At 47.7% G+C, this 16,664-nt stretch overlaps 1 protein-coding gene across 1 annotated transcript in view; it reads left to right on the top strand.

The window, feature by feature from the left end:
• Positions 1 to 9,289: 9,289 nt before the first annotated feature.
• Positions 9,290 to 16,664, top strand: part of CCDC102A (coiled-coil domain containing 102A) — a 29,980-nt gene continuing 22,605 nt past the window's right edge. The window contains exon 1 of the mRNA XM_063312735.1: positions 9,290 to 10,513. Coding sequence (XP_063168805.1) covers positions 9,905 to 10,513 — 609 coding nt within the window. The 5' untranslated portion in view covers positions 9,290 to 9,904. The remainder of the gene's footprint in view (positions 10,514 to 16,664) is intronic.

Here is a 16,664-nt window from a genome sequence, read left to right as displayed (position 1 = left end):
TTTTAAAATAAATTGTGGTCTCCCAGGGAACCCCTAGGGACCTCTCGCGGAACCCAAGGGTGCCACAGAGCCCTGGTTGAGAAACCCTGTCTTGGGGGTGCGTTTGAGACGACTTCTTTGCTGGCAGGGGCAGAGGGTGCTAACGGGATGTGCTTGAACTGGGTGGCCTCTGTGGCTCCTCTCAGCTCTGAGTCTGTGCATGGCAGTTCCAATAAACAGGAGTGGATGCATTTTATCCCAGCTCTGGAACATCCCTGCACGGAGGGGGAGGAAAGGGATGGTTTCGGATGGGTTGGATGGCCAGTCCTGTATGGCATTTGGCTCTGCAAATCTGAGCAATTTTATCAGAAGATACATCTGGTTTGATTAATCAGTGCTGGTCACCCTCTGCGTGTTTCCTCATATAACACAGGGACAAACAGAAGTGTGCCTTTTATCACATCAGGCCATTGGTCTGTCAAATTCATGCGCTGCCTCTCTCTCTCTCTCTCACACACACACACACACACACACACACACACTGTGGGACCATCCAGCCTCAGACAGCAGGGCCGCAACTGGGGGGGGGGCAAGCGGGGCACGTGCCCTGGGCGCCACACTGGGGGGCGCCAAAATGAGCACTGGGGGGGTGCCCAAATGGGCACGGAATCCATGTTTGCCCCGGGTGACACAGACCCTAGTTGTGGGCCTGTCAGACAGGATAAGGAAGGTAAGCTAAAGGTTCCTTCAAATCACACTGCATAAATCACAGGGATTTATGCAACAGCGTAAAAGCAATTTTCCATTGTCTCAGAATCCGAGGGTTGGAAGATGGAAAAATTCGGCATTAGATACCACAGAGGAATGGCTGGTGAAACTGACAGAACTTGCTCAGATGGGCAAACTGACTTCTTTGATCAGGGAAAGGTCATTATTGACGTTCATCAATGACTGGAAACCCCTCAGGGACTTTTTGTGTAAAAGAGAAAACGATTTTGTGACTTACAGTTTTGATGTTTAGAAAGAATAGGTTATAGAAAAGGGAATTGGGATGAAATTGGAGAGAGCGGTTTGATTAGAATTGTATATATAACTGCCGAGAGGGATATCGGAAGCCGTTTCTTTATATATAGGTTTTTTTCCATGCTTCCTGTCTTTTTATTTTCTTTTTCTTTTTTCTACCTTCTCTCTGTTTTTTCTGTTTTTTCTTTTTCACACTTACTTCGCTATATTTCTTCTTTTGTTTTCTTTCTTTGAATGTATTTCTTATTATCTATGTAAAATCTTTTCATAAAACTGATTTTTAAAAAAGGAAGCCTAGAACTGGAAGAGGCCTTGGAGGGCCTTTAGTTCACCCCCTGCCCACAGCAGGAGGCCAGCCAAGGCCAGTGGGATGGCTTGAAACCCGTTAGCAGCAGAGCCTCCGCGACTTCAGGAAACAGGCCGTCCTGTTGCTTTAAGAGCTCTCAGAGTCAGGAAATTCCTCCCTATCTCGAGTTTGGCTCTTTCTCTGTAAAGCTTCCACCTGCTGGTTCTTCTCCTACCTTCTAGTGCTGCGGAGAATAAACCCACACCCTCTGCCCTGTGACAGCCCTTCGTCTGTCGGAAGGCTTGCTATCATGCCTCCCATCCACCTTCCCTTATTGGGGCTCAACTTAACAATATCCTTTAACTTGGAAGCAGTGATGAATTTTCTTTTAGGTTTCTTCATAGGATTTCGCCACCAAGCTTCTCACCGTCTTTGCTGTTCTCTGCACGCTTTCTAGTACCTCAGCATCCTTCTTGCATTGTGGTCACTAAAATTGGATACAGTATTCCAGTTTTGGACAACACAACAGCATTATCTATCTATCTATCTATCTATCTATCTATCTATCTATCTATCTATCTATCTATCTATCTAATTTATCCCCGCCCATCTCCTCCTGTCGGGGGACTCTGGGCGGTTTACAACAATCAATTAAAACCATAACCATAAATACAGAGAGTAAAATACAATAATAAATAATATAAATAGAGGTAAAAATAAAGAATCCAGGTGGTGAAGAATCTAAAACAGTCCAAGTGTGGGAGGAGTGGTCTATAGCAGCCATCCCCATGTAGATCTGTTCCCCTCTCCACCCCAAGCGAGGCGGCAGAACCAGGTCTTCAGACTCCGCCAAAAGGCCAGGAGCGATGGGGCCAACCTCACCTCCAGGGGCAGCATGTTCCAGAGGGTGGGCGCCACTGCAGAGAAGGCCCACCTCCTGGACCGCGCCAGACAGAATTCTCTTACCGACGGGGTCCGCAGCATGCCCTCTCTGGATGATCGGGTGGGACGGGTTGATGTAATGGGGGAGAGGTGGTCCCTCAGGTAATACTGGAATTCCAGTGTTCCAGTCTTTCTCCTCAATGGTTTTCCAACTTCCCTAAGTAGAATTACCTGGTGGTCTCCCATCAAGATACTAGTGAGATTCAATCCTGCTTAGCTTTATTGCACACCATACAATAGGCTACATTTAGATAGGGTTGTGTAGCTTGCTGTTTGTCATACAGGTAGTCCTCGCTTAACAACCACAATTGGGACCTGAATTTTGGTTGCTAAGCAAAGCGGCCATTAAGCGAATTAAGCACCCCGGGCAACGTGACTTGTCATGGCTAAATAGTCTACACATCTGGCTGCTGGACATCACAAGGATTTCCCTGCAAGAAAAAGCAGCATGAACACCAAACTACTATGCCATACAATTAAAAAAAAAGTGAATCTGACCCAATTTTACGACCTATTTTGCAGCGGTCGCTAAGTTAACTACTATGGCCATTAAGCAAACCACATGATTATTAAGCAAATCATGTGGTTACCCATTGATTTCTCTTGGCAGAAGCCGGCTGGGAAGGTCGAAAATGGCGACCACGGGACACTTGCGGTGGTCATAAATGTGAACTGGTTGCCAAGCACCCAAATCGCGATCGGGTGACCACAGGGACGCTGTGACTGTCATAAATGTGAGGACCAGTTGTAAGTCAGTTTTTTCGGCACGGTTGTAAGTCCAAACCATCACTAAATGAATGGTTGTTAAGCACGTACTACCTTTATATCACTGTCTTGGGAGGCTGTGTGAACCAGTATCACGAAGAGATACAACATAGTTTATTTGTTTGTACATAGCATGATATGAGGCCACAGCAATTATCCTTCATTAATCTGGAGTTAGATTTACCCTGTTGTCCGAAACTGGCTGCACACTTGAGATCCAAGTCCTATCTGCTTTGCATAGAAGGGGCTTTCATAGAACATTGGTCTCTTTCTCATCCTTGTTGCTACAAGAAATGGGAGGAGACTTCTAAAGCCTCGGGCTTGCTGAAAAAAATCCTTTAAGACAGTAGTTCTCAGCCTCAGCAATTTTAAGATGTGTGGACTTCAACTCCCAGAATTCCCCAGCCCAGCAAAAATGGCTGAGGTTGAGAAACACTGCTTTAAGAGTAGCCGTTACTGAAATGATTACTAGGGCTAGCAAGACAAAAATCTTGGGTGTGTTTTGGCATGGACGTTTGTGCAAATTTATTTATGTATTTGTTTATCTATCTATCTATCTATCTATCTATCTATCTATCTATCTATCAAATTTGTCACCGCCCATCTCCTCCGACCGGAGGGACTCTGGGCGGTTTACAATACAGAACAATAAATATACAATAAAATTCTAATAAAATAAAATCCCTCTAAATCAGTGGCCGGTTGTAGCCCTGTTGGTAGTCGGAGCCCTGGGGGTGAAGGAAAGCGGGGGAGGGGCCTGAATGGTCAGAGGTCAGGCCTACTGATCTAGGCTTGTTTGGGGACAAAAGCGAGGTGTCCTGGGCAGCCGTTCTCCTCCTTGGAGCACAAAGGCTTAATGAACTGATCAGTAATTTATCCAAATGGCTGGGACTGGAAAGCATCCCTGTCTGTGGAGGAGAAGGGATAACTTCCATAAATCCACGGTCTTTGATTCTGGATCCAGATCTTCTGATTCGTCATTTACCAAGTACCAGCTGGGCTTGTCTAACATGCAGGCACCCAGGTTAGAGCTATGTGGACTGGATTGCCTAATCCTCTTCTGACAGCCTTCCTGCCTCTAGGGCCTCGGGGGCTGTAAATCCTGTTACTCCCCAGTCCCACCCCCATCAGCATATTCTAGAAAGGGCTGTGCACCCCTGAGAGCTCCAGAGCACCTTTTTGCCTTTGAACCCAAGGGTGCCATGGTGCTGACGGGGGGTGTTACGGTGTGCCTGTCGGCTGGTCTTCCACAGCTGCCCTCTGCGGGATCTTTTTGCCTTCAGATCCAAAGTGCAGCATCACATCGCTCAGTTATAGGTATCCTGGCTGGAGACAGTAAGAGATGAACCAGAATAGTCTTACAGTAGTCCTCGCTTAATGACCACAACTGGGACTGGAATTTAAGTTTTCTAAGTGAAGCAGTCGTTAAAGCGAATCTGACCTGATTTTACGACCTTTTTGCAGTGGTCGTTCAGCAAACCACATGGGTGTTAAGCAAATCGTGCGGTTCCCCGTTGATTTTGCTTGCCAGAAGCCAGCCAGAAAGGTCAAAAATGGTGATAATGTGACCACAGAACGCTGCAGTGGTCATAAATGTGAACTGGTTGCCAAGCACCCAAATCACATGACTGCAGTGATGCTGTGATGGTTGTAAGTGTGAGTTCCAGTCATAAGTCAGTTTTTTTCAGCGCCGTTGTAAGTCTGAACTGTCACTAAATGGTTGTTGAGTGAGGACTGCCTGTGTCATTCAGTGGTTTCTTAAAACAAAAGATCTGTGAAATAATGTAGGGATATATTCCACCGTTTCTTGCTGCATTGCAAGCCTTCCTCTTGGTGCAACTGTAAGATGGTGGGAATTTTCTGGGCCCAACCCAGCCTTCGGCAGACACTTTGGAGACATCTTCAGACATTTTAAGGCACTCAGTTCGTCTTCCCCAACCCATCCCCTGCCTGGCTCCCATTCACTCTTCAGTTCCCCCCGCCTTGTTCTCTCCACCTCCAGTGATTTATGCCAAGTCCCCATTGATTTAACAAGTCTTCTCTTTCCTAGCCTTTCCTATAAAAAGGATCAAGTCATGAGGGTGGAAAAGAAACCCCTTTAGAGCTGGCAAGGGATGGGAAGGGCTGGTCTTCCTTTTATAACCCCCGCCCCCACATTCCTCGTGGATTTTTAAAAAAAAACCTGTCCCTCACTTCTGGCATCTCAAAGGTACCAATTCAGCAACCCCAGGTGAAACGCTGAGTTTTCCAGCCTTTGTTTGGAGTTGCCAACTGCTGTGTGCCCTTTGGCCAATTCTTGTATTTTAGATGTCCAAGTTCAAAAACCTGATGAAGGAGGCCAGAAGAGAGCAACCAGATTCCCTGTGGGTTCTAGTGTGCTGGTCGATCCTTTTCTGGCATCCGTCACACTCTCTCTTCCCCTGCACTTTATTTTTGAAGAATCTGCTTGGTTAAAAATAAATATGTGAAAAGCTGGTGTGCTGCAAAGCAAAGCAGCGTGAATCATCTTGATTTCTAAGACTGTCTCCAGCCCCATAGATATTTTTGGAAGAGAAGAACGGCAGGTGGCCGCGGCTCAGTCTTCTAGTAGCTAGGGCACGTGGCGTGGGGCAGCCCTATCAGTTTGTCTTTGGGGGGAAAGAGTTTGGGAGCTGGCCCCACTCAGCTTGGCAGGATTTGATGAATGCACAACCGCCTCCATCATGGCAGTTTTATGAAAATGCACAGAACAGCCTCACTATGAATAAGCAGCTGTAGCTCAATCCCAGGAAATGAGGTGGCTGCTTTAAAGAGCTGCAGAGAGGCAATATGCTTGTGCCCCTGCCCCCTGCAAAGCAGCTTTTTGGAACGGCTTCTGAATGCTTCACATCCCCCAGTAAGGGTCACCAGTTCTATGCCATGTTAAGGAAAAGACACATTCTGCATCCTGCATAATATATGCAAATCACTTCTGCCTAGGCTGGTTCACCTGGTGGTCTTCATTCTGCTTTTGCCCACTCTGGAGACAGCCCAGCAATCCAGCTTTACGTTCCTGCTGGCCTTGGAAATTTTGCCAAGCTTTTGACCTACAGTAATTTCTGCCCTATCAACCCAGGCGTAAGGGCTAGAAATGTTCTAGGAAAAAAGAAAAGCTGCATTTGTTGGAATGCAACGTTCTGCATTCGGTGTGGTGTTCTGGTTTGAGCAGACCGCACAGCACCCTGAACTGAGTCTGTCTGGCAGATCTTTGCCTTCATGGTTGCTAGAGACAGATCCTCGTCTGATGGATTTTCCATGCAAGATCAGTTTTCCACAAAACGGTCAACTGCATATTTTACAAGCTGACATTCTCTTGCTCATCCCTCTTTAAGGATTTTAAGTGGTGCCTGTTCACTTATTCATTTTGCCTGGTGCACCTTTGGGGTCCGATTGGAAAATTAGGAATTTTGCTCCAGGTCCAAATTGGGGTTTTCTTTTTTTTTTGCAAGTTGTTGAGAAAGGGCCAGGTGCCTCTGAACACCATCCATAGAAGTGGCCAAGAAGGACGCTGAAGATCTCAGATCTCAGGCCATCTGCTAGCTGCCCACCAAAGTATTTTCCTATTTACCTATTTATTTAGTATTTGCCTACAGTGACTCGCGTATTAACTGTGCGGAGAGCGGTAGGATTTTTGGCTCTGGAAGGAGGCAAAGCAGGAGGCGGCCAAGGAATTCGGAGAGAAGTGCCTGGAAAAGGCTCCCTAGGTTTTTTTTGGCCTCTGTGGGTGGAAGTAAATGCAAGACAGGCGTCCTGCGAGGGGCCTGGAGCAGCCAAGCGTCTGGAGCCATTGAAGCCGAGAGCGTGAGAAACGGAGGAGGGCGGGTGGGCAGAGACCCAGGCCCACCCCCCCACAGCTCGGAGCCAGTCCCACTCTGGAGGGTTGAGCAGGCAGCAGCAAACGTTAACAGCAGCAGTCCTTGTGGAAGCACGAACTAGGATTTCACGCAACCTTCTCGGGCGACTCCCGGTGGAGCGGTAAGTCCTCGCTCGCACCTTCTTCATGCCAGCAGGGGCCAGAGAAGCGTCTGGTCTGCCTTTGGGATCTCTGCTTCTTTTGGAAAGCAGCTGGCTGCCCGTACCCTTGAGCGTGGGGGCTGCTTTCCCTCCTGTAGCTCTTCCCGTTCCCCCTTTTTTTCCCCCGCCCCCACCCTCTTCCTTTCCTCGGCACCCTCTTTCTCCAACCAGGGTTAATTCTGCCAGCTAGTCCACCACGCCGGGCATCTGCTTCACTTTGCATGGTCCCCACTCAGTCATTCCAGGCCTTCTTCCTCTCTTGGGTTGCTTTCATTGGTTGCATCGTCCTGGCTGGGGATGATGGGGCTTGTAGTCTAAGCCCTCGGAGGGTGTCAGCTCAGGGAGCTCTGTCTTGGGGGAAGGGTGTTTCCCTCAGTTTTGCCTAGTTCTGTGTTCACCCAGGTGGAGCCTGCCCTCGCTTCGTGGGAGCTGTGTTGCTCACCAGGCCCCCTTCGCTGTTGTCTTCCGTTTCCAAAGCTCTTCAGTCTGGGGTCCTCTTGGATTCACAGCTCCTGCTTGAAAAGGAGGTGGCAGCTGTGGCCAAGAGGACCTTTGCACACATCCATCTTGCACACTAACTATGCCCATTCCTGGATCAGGAGGCCCTTCAGACAGTCACTCATGCCCTAGTCACCTTGCAGCTTGACTACTGCTACACATTCTACATGGGGCTGCCTTTGAAGACTACTCAGAAGCTACAGCTGGTCCAGAATATGGCAGCACAGGCAGTACAGGTAGTCCTCGACTTACAACCACAATTAGGACTGGAACTTCCATCGCTAAGCAATGCGGACGTTAAGTGAGCCGTGCCTGATTGTATGACCTTTTTGCCATGGTCATTAAGTGAATCACATGGTCATTAAGTGAATTCAGCTTCCCCCATTGACTTTGCTTGTCGGAAGCTCCCCAGGAAGGTTGCATATGGCGGTCATGTGACCCTGGGAGGCTGCAGCTGTTGTAAATATATGCCAGCTGCCAAGCGCCCGAATTTTGATCACATGACCTCAGGGACGCTGCGATGGTTGTAAGGCACTTTTCCCAGCACCGTTGTAACTTTGAACAGTTGTTAAGCGAATGGTCGTAAATCGAGGACTACCTGTAATGGGCAGGCCACAGTATGTCCATGTGATATCACTGCTCCATGAGCTGCACTGGTTGCCATTCAGCTTCAGGGTGCAAGTCAGGGTGCTGATTACCACCCATAAAACCCTTCATGGCCTAGGGCCCGGCTATACGAGGGGCTTCTTATCTCTGATTGTTGCTGCCCGTCCTGTACGATCAGGCAGAATAGGTATGCTCCAGATCCCTTTGATTAAACAATGTCATCCTGTGGGACCCTGGAAGCGTGCCTTCTCTGGAAGGGTCTGCCCCCAAGATCCGTATGGCTCCCACCACCCTGATGACGTTCCAGAAGGGACAGAAAACCTGGTTATTTTCCCAGGCCTTGGGGTAGGATGGTGCTAAGCCCCGTAAGATTTGGTTTTGTTTTTATTGCTCTATTTTTTTTTCTTCTGGACACAGTTTTCTAGCAATTTTATGGGGTAAAACTCCCCGAGTTCATAGGAATCAGAGTTTTTAAAAATCTAGGTAAACAGACAAACTTCCTGTAGCTGTCGTAAAAATTCCGTCAATAGCTGGGAACAAGATTATTGTTCATGTGGAATAGGTTTTTTCCCCCCCAAATGTCCCTATTCTGAGGGTGGAGGCCTTTGCTGGATCATCTCTTCCAACCAGCTGCAAAACATCTCATTTTGGGGCACGTACCAGGAGGGGGGGCATCTGTCTGGCTCCTCCTGGGCAGGTGGAAAAAACTGTGGCCACCTTGAACGTCAACCTTTTGGGTGGGCGCTCAGCCTCTGTGGCTTCCAATCCCTTTTGTGCCTACATTTTTCTCTGTTTATGTGAAGCTGGATGCAATTATTGTCTCTCTTGGTTTGTTCTTTTCTTAGATTTTTTTTTTAAAACAAAGAATCCTCCCCTTTTCCTCCACTTCTGCAAATCTTCTTCCTACAGTTTCTGGGCCCAGTTCCAAAATGAGTGGAAACATGGCATGATGTCACTGCATATTCTGCAGCCTCTGTTGCCGCCGTTACCAGTTCCTTTGCCAGAGTCTGTTGCCAAAACAGACTGAACTGCTTGCATTAATTTAAATAGGAGGAGGAATTGATCAACTTTCAGTATTTTGGAGTCCTTCTCAGGCCTCTCAAGAGTTATGGGAACATGGGAAGCTGAGCAAATGCAAGTGAGACAGCTAGCTAGCTGGTCTTGATCAGGGTTGAGGAACTGACAGCCCGCTTGGCATTCCTGGACCACAAATCCCAGCAGTCTCAGCCAGCTGGGAAAAGGGGAGGGATGCTGAGAGTTGAGGCTGAACAACATCTGTGGGCCATCATGCTCTTTATTCCCCAGTTTCCATTGACTGCCAGATGTTGGATGTGCAACACGCTTCTCAAATGATTCTCGCTAAAAGCCATCAAAACCAATCTAGGAAGGCCCAACTGAAAATCACCAGCGTTACAGCCTGCAGTGTGATTTCAGTTTTTCTTCCTCTTATTTTCAGGTAGGCTTCTGCATTCTCCAGTTGCCAAGATAACTTGGATTTGGTAAGACGGGCAGCCAGAAGCCTGGGGCATGGGGCCATCCTGAGATATCTGGAAAGTGTCTTCTTCCCTGGAGTTCCAACATCTCCCATCTTCCAGCTTCTGCTTGGATCTGCTGCTCCCATCCGAGGGGCATCCTGGAAGGGAAGGCAACGAGGCCTCTGCCGTGGGAGGAATCCCTGAGGGCTTCCTTGTGGCAAACCAACAGGGAGCTCATGGCAGTGTGGGCACATTCCCCACCCGCCCGTTGACAGATGTTTCCACCACCCAGTGCAAAATGAGCCACAGCGCCAGTTCCCACCTGGCTGATTCTCCTCAGCTCTCCAAGAGGACCCTGCTCAACATCCTCGGGAGCCCCCAGCCAGAGAGGATGAGCCTGTCAGACTCCATGCCACCTACCCCAAAGAGCGGCACCCCTTCCCCTGGCCCGCCGCAGCTCCCCCTGCTGAACTCCACCTGCCATGACAGTGACTGGGAGAGTCGGGAAGAGTTGCACTTGCGAGAGCTGGAGGAAGCCCGTGCCCGAGCCGCCCAGATGGAGAAGACCATGCGCTGGTGGTCCGACTGTACCGCCAACTGGCGGGAGAAGTGGAGCAAGGTCCGGGCGGAGCGCAACAAGGCCCGGGAGGAGGTGCGCCAGCTGCGCCAGAAGCTGGAGGCCTTGAGCAAGGAGCTGACCAGTCTGAAGCGGGAGAAGCAGGAGGCCCTGAACGAGAACGAGCAGCTGGTCAAGGAGGTCGCCCGCCTGAAAGGCGAAGGCCAGGAGGGGGAGAAGGAGAAGGAGAAGGAGCTGGACAACCGCATCGTCTCCGAGAAGGAGACCGAGGCCTCCCCGGAACAGGAGCCCGTGCGGGACGTGGGCTCTGAGAAGGGGGTGAAAAATAAGGTAAGCGAGGGAACGGCAAAGCTGCCGCCTCTTCTGCAGCGTGGAGTCTGCTGACAATGGCCTCTGCAGTCTCCCCCCCAACACCAACCTCACCGGAAAAGGGACGTGGCGGTCAGCCAGTGGCTGTGTTGGCTTTACTGGCATCATTTTGGTTTGCTTTGGCTGAGCCGTAACAGGGATGGGAACCCTCGAGCCATAGGCTTCCTCGCCCTGGCTCCCCAAGACCGTGCCATCGGATTATCACAACAAATTACAGATAGCCCTCGCTTAACAACCACAATTGGGACCAGAATTTCAATTGCTAAGTGGAGCGGTCATTAAGTGAATCCAACCTGATTTTACAACCTTTTTTTTTGTGGTGGTGGTTAAGTGAATCACCGTGGGTGTGAAGCGAATCACGTGGTCATTAAGTGAATCACACGGTTCCCCATTGATTTTGCTTGCCAGAAGCCAGCCAGGAAGGTAAAAAATGGCGATCCCACGACCACAGGGTGCTGCGATAGTCATAAATGCAAACCAGTTGCCAAGCGCCCAAGTCATGATCACACGACCGCGGGGATGCTGCGATGGTCATAAGTATGAGAACTGGTTGTAAATCCGAACCATCACTAACTGAATGGTTGTTAAGTGAGGACTACCTGTAGGGTGGTGTGCAAGGTCAAGTTTTTCCTCGCTTAATGCAGATAACCCCCACATTTTGCAAAGAGCAGTACCAGCTTCTTGTGGCCACGTTCCCGGCTCCCTTGGCAGATAGACTTCACAGCCCGGGGTGCCAAATTCTGACTTCTTTGAAGAGATGTGGAGTAGCCAAAGCGTGCTGAGAGCTACAGGCCCTGAGCAAGGGCAGTTTATGTTCTCCTGGGGCCAGGAACCCCGCAGGAGACCAGGATGGAGTTAGTTGTAAACTGAGATTCGGGGAATGCCAGATTTTGTGCATTGTTGGTGCATAGCCAGTGTTCACTCTCATCCCCCAATGACTCAGAGTGCCCTTTCAACTGTAATTAGTGTTGTTCACATACGATGCGATGCCAGAATGTGGCTAGTTTGGTTTGGGCCTAGTGCCATGCATGGATTCAGCGATGGTGGTTGGGAAAGCATGGTTTATCGTGCAGTGTTATACAGTACATAAATCTGGCCGAGCATGGCTTGCTCAGCAAAACATGACTCAGATGCAATGGCTTAGTACAGGACGTGAATCAAGCCATTATTTCTGCAGGATGAATTTGATTCCTTTATACTTAAGGAATTATTCCATAAATAATTCCATAGACAAGCCCCGGAAAAGCGATTTTTCCCCCCAACATTTAGAGTCTCACTTTTAATTTAAATCAGAACTTTTAAAAATAATCAATTCCTTTTAGGGTCACTTGATTTTCACCCCTACATCTTTGTCTTTCGCCACCATTTTCCTGTTCCCCAGCAAAATCCCCACACTTTTTATCTCTGCCAGGAATAGCTTTGCTTACAATTGAGTTTTATTATGTCCTGGTCACTGACCTCAAAAAAGATTGCCTTCTACTGTCTTCTTCTGCTTACAAACAGCAAATGTTGAAAAGAAGCAGGGAAGTAAATAATAAGTAACCATGCCATGTGTGCATGTCAGGGAGGCCTTTTGTCTCTATTAAACAATGGCTTAAGAAAAAGAAATCAGATGAACAAGTCTGAGATAGGGACACCTGGTTTGGGAACAGTCCTTGAGAAAAAGATCTGGACTCGTAGTTCATTGCAAGCTGAATACATCTTAGAGGTGGGATATCACTGCTAAAAAGGTATACAGGTAGTTCTTGACTTATGACCATTCGTTGAGCGACTGTTCGAAGTTATGATGGTGCTGAATGAATGGTAGTTATGACTGGTCCTCGGAATTACAGCCGTCCCATCCATGGTCATATGATCGCGATCTGGATGCTCGGCAACCCGTTCACACTTACAACCGGTTGCCAAGTGCCCCACGATCACGTGATGGCCATTTGCCAGCTTCCCCATTGACTTTGGTTGTGGGAAGCTGGCAGGAAGTTGCCTCGCCTAACGACCATGTAATTTGGTTAACGATGGCAACTGGGACTGAGCAATGCAGTCGCACTTTACAAATTCTGGTCTTGCCATCGTAAGTCAAGGACTACCTGTATGTAGATTGCATCAATAATAGTCTGGTTTTGAAAGCACAAGAAGGAATAATTCTATAATAAATCTATTCTTCATTGGTTAGGAGCTACCTTGAGTGTTGTGTCTTTCTTAGAACAACACATTTTAAGAAAGGCTTACAGAAAGTGGAACAGGACTGGAAAGGAATCCCTGAAAAGATAAGTTCAAGTAGCCAGGCACATTTAGCTTTGAATAACAGCAACTGGAGGACTGTGATAGGATCTCTTCAAACACCTTTAAGGAAGTCCCACAGAAGAAGGCCAGATCTGTTTTCTTACCTCCTACTGCGGGGCATGAGAAATGGACATACATTCCATGGAAGACTGGAGAAAAATAACTTTCTTACAGCAGGAGTACTTGACCAAAGGTACAATCAGCATCTTCTGTCCAAGTGGAGGATGGACAGCCATCAGTAGCAGTGACATTAATCTGGATTCTTCCACTGACCAGAGTTGAGTTTGGTAGTCCCACTGGCCACCTCCAGCAGCGTAGCTGAGTTTGTAAAATATGTTGAACTTAGATATGGAATTAACCAACTGGATAGGTTCATGCAGTTCACTGAAGTATTGATGAAATAGGCTGGATTCATACCCTTCCCCCTCACAAAAAATCCCTTAACATCAAACTTTCATGTTGTGTGAATGCCACCTCTGGTTTTTATTGCCCTGGTTGTGCAAACCAGGTTGTGCCTCTTGTGCAAGCCCAGCTCTGTTTCTGGTGATGTAGCTTTGCTGCTTATTGGTGAAGCCACCGCGCTCTCACGTTCCGCGGTTCAGCTTTTATTCCTGTCTGATTTACTGGGATAAAAGCAGCCCAAAAGAAGGCGTCTTTTGGTTGTACAAACTTCGTAGAGAGCTCTGAAAACTTTGCACTTTCACAACCCCTGGGCGAAATAGTTTTGTGGGCTCTCGTCTCGTCTCCCTTTTTTTGCCTGAGATGTTACATTTCTCTGAGCATGGCTTTGCCTCGCTTCCGTGTCTTCTTGGTGCTATTCTCTTCTTTTTTTTAAAGAGAAGGAAATGTAAATACTTGAAAGAACAACCAGGCTTATTACAATGCAAGAAATGCATTCAGCTGAGATTGTTTCTGGGACGGGCCGATTGCCAGTAATGAAACATTTTGCTGTGTGAAAGTGCATGGAAGGGAATTGTTGGCTCCCATAAAAAGGCAGCTGGTGTACATCAAAAGAAAATTGCTCGGGCTCGAAGGCAGAGGCTGATGTGCACTGATTGCTAAAACAATAATGTTTGCATTTACAGAATATAGATAATGGAGAATTAATTGTCCTCAAAGTAGTTACAGTTTGCAGAATTCCTCCCAGTTGCCCATGCTGGGGGATGACGAAATTGTTTCGTGGTGACTTGAGTTAACTGGCTTTGGATCATTGGGTTCAAGCTAAGTGATTTGGACAGGGAGATACAATCAGTTTCAACGGCTGACTCGTTCACCTTCACTTGCCATTATATTTAGACAAAAGACTACCCAAGGGCAATCTGGCAGATTTTTTCCTGGATCACTGACCAGATTCTGACCAGATTCACAAGGTGGAAGATTGGCAATGAACTGCGTGGGCTTGCTATCTCTTGCACACGCCTACCGACATCTGTTGGGTGGTTTTCTCTTGTACAAATAACATCATTTGCCATGGTGTGCAAACTGGCAATCCTGGGTTCCATCTGCAGTATCAACCAAAAGATGGGGTTTGGAGATTCAGTCACCAGCTGAACCGACGTGCTGTATGTTGAAAATGGAGGGGAGAAGAGGTGGAAATATGGAGCTAATTTCTTATTTTCAAGTAATCGTTTGGAGGGTTGTCTCTGTACAATGGTTTTTAATAGGAGGGAGGAATCTCCAGATGATGGTTGAACTGCTCCATCTCACCAGCCCCAGTAAGTGTGGCTGGTGGTCAAGGATGACAGATATTGTAATCTGGCAACATCTAGAAGATTACAGGTTTACCCCCTTTGCGCTAGACATTTTTGTGTCCTAGCACACCATCAGCCGTATCCTGGTCAAATTAAGTCCGCTGCATGTTTTCAACACTTCTTTCTTTCCTGCCTGGAATCTTCAGAAATATTATTTGAAATTCCAACAGCTGGGTTGGCATATTTGTTGCTTTTTAGCTTTAATCCAGTTGATGATGTTTTTGTAACCTTATCCCTTGCCCGTTCAATAAATCTTGTTAAAGAAGAATCTGTGGGAATCTTGCTTTCAACTGAGTTGGCTACCGAGAACCTGACAGTCCCCTCGATGTCCTTGTCTTCAGCCCAGGAGTGAGGCAAGTTTAAGTTCTCCTTAACTAGATCAGTGTTACATTATCTTTCTCCTTATTCCGACAGCATCCAGTGACATAACAAATCTGTTATGCTTTGCCATACTATATATTGGAGGCAAAATCAGGTAACCTGTCTGGGATCAGAGCAGTGCTTATTAGCCATCTGAGGCTGGTGAGGGCACTTCCTTTGCCCTGCAGTCCCTGGTCAACCATGCCAGTTGCCCTTTGGCTGTTCTCCTAAAGAACTGGACACAATGGCATGTGAAATGTAACAGTTTATTCCAACTGAAGTGAAATGTAACAATATATTCCAATTCTTGCAAATAGATTTATCTACAGGCATTGGAATATAACAGGGTGAGTGTCTGTAGGTTGGGTCATAGCAACTGGATTTCTTTCTTTTTGGTTGAAAGGTTTCGCTGCTTGTCCAAGCAGCTTCTTCAGTCTGGGCAAAGGTTGGTGAGGGGACCCCATATACGTCTTCCAGGGTGGCTGCATTGTCCCTGCACCCGAATGGCTTGTTAATGGAGGTGTGGATTGCCTTTGGGATGTCTTACTCCTAAATCCCTCGCTCATCCCCAAGTGAATCATTGAGAGTGGCCTTCCTGGTGGTCTTAATCTTCCTGGGGACTGATGAAAGAGCAGCATGAAAAATGGGTGACAACTTCTGTCTGAGGCCTCCGCCTCTGTTGAGGGAAGGATCTTCCACTTTGGCATGAATGGATTCCTGAACCCCTCTCCCAAACCACTTCATTAGTCCCCAGGAAGATTAAGACGACTTCACAAGTGCACCAAGAAGGCCAGTCTCAATGATCCACTTGGGGATGAGCGAGGGATTTAGGGGTAAGACATCCCAAGGACGATCCACACCTCCATGGCACAATTAACAAGCCATTCGGGTGCAGGGACAATGCAGCCACCCTGGAAGACATATATGGGGTCCCCTCACCAACCTTTGCCCAGACTGAAGAAGCTGCTTGGACAAGCAGCGAAATGTTTCTACCAAAAAGAAAGAAATCCAGCTGCCATGACTCAACCTACAGACAATTCCACCTGGATGACGGAGAATCTTCATCGACAGGCCGAGTGTCCAACACTTCAACTGCAGTGCAGAGTGAAGGAAGCAGGGGTCACACAGACTTTCTTGAATGAGTTTTAATCCCAAGAATTTGTACAGAACCTTAAGAACCTTAAGCTCTCCAGCTCCCTTACATTGACGAGTTCATTGAGGCAGGTCTGTAGAGAATCAGGGAGATGACCGGGAGGGAAATAGGCAAGAACTGCTATATAGGCAAATTGGGCTGAAACATTCCTTAAGTCCTAGGAAATAAGATAGTATTCGGGAGAGGCTCAGGCGAGCTCCTCCCGATTCTCTACAGTCTCTTTGAAGCTTTTGGATTTCCTTTCGCTGGAACATTTGTGTGACAAACTACGAGCCCATTTAGCTGATCGTGCTGTAATGGAAGCTCCCATTACACAATTGTTTGCATTTTGAGATACTTCTCTTTCCTTCTCAGCCGTAGCACAATCTTTCACAAGCAGACAGGCAGGCAGTTAGATGATGTACTATCAATTGGAGACCACATGGATAGATCTTTTTCATGGTGATCTGATCCTTTAGGTCTTCCAGCGGCGCACCCAACACTGCAATAACTGAGTCTGTCCACCTTACCACTGGTCGTCCTCTTCTTCTCTTTCCTTCCACCTTTTCCAGCATTAGGGTCTTCTCCA

This window comes from Candoia aspera, chromosome 11 (assembly GCF_035149785.1).
Source record: "Candoia aspera isolate rCanAsp1 chromosome 11, rCanAsp1.hap2, whole genome shotgun sequence".
NCBI lineage: Eukaryota > Metazoa > Chordata > Lepidosauria > Squamata > Boidae > Candoia > Candoia aspera.
The sequence above is the reverse complement of the archived record's forward strand: the minus strand, read 5'-3'. Positions and strand labels throughout refer to the sequence as shown.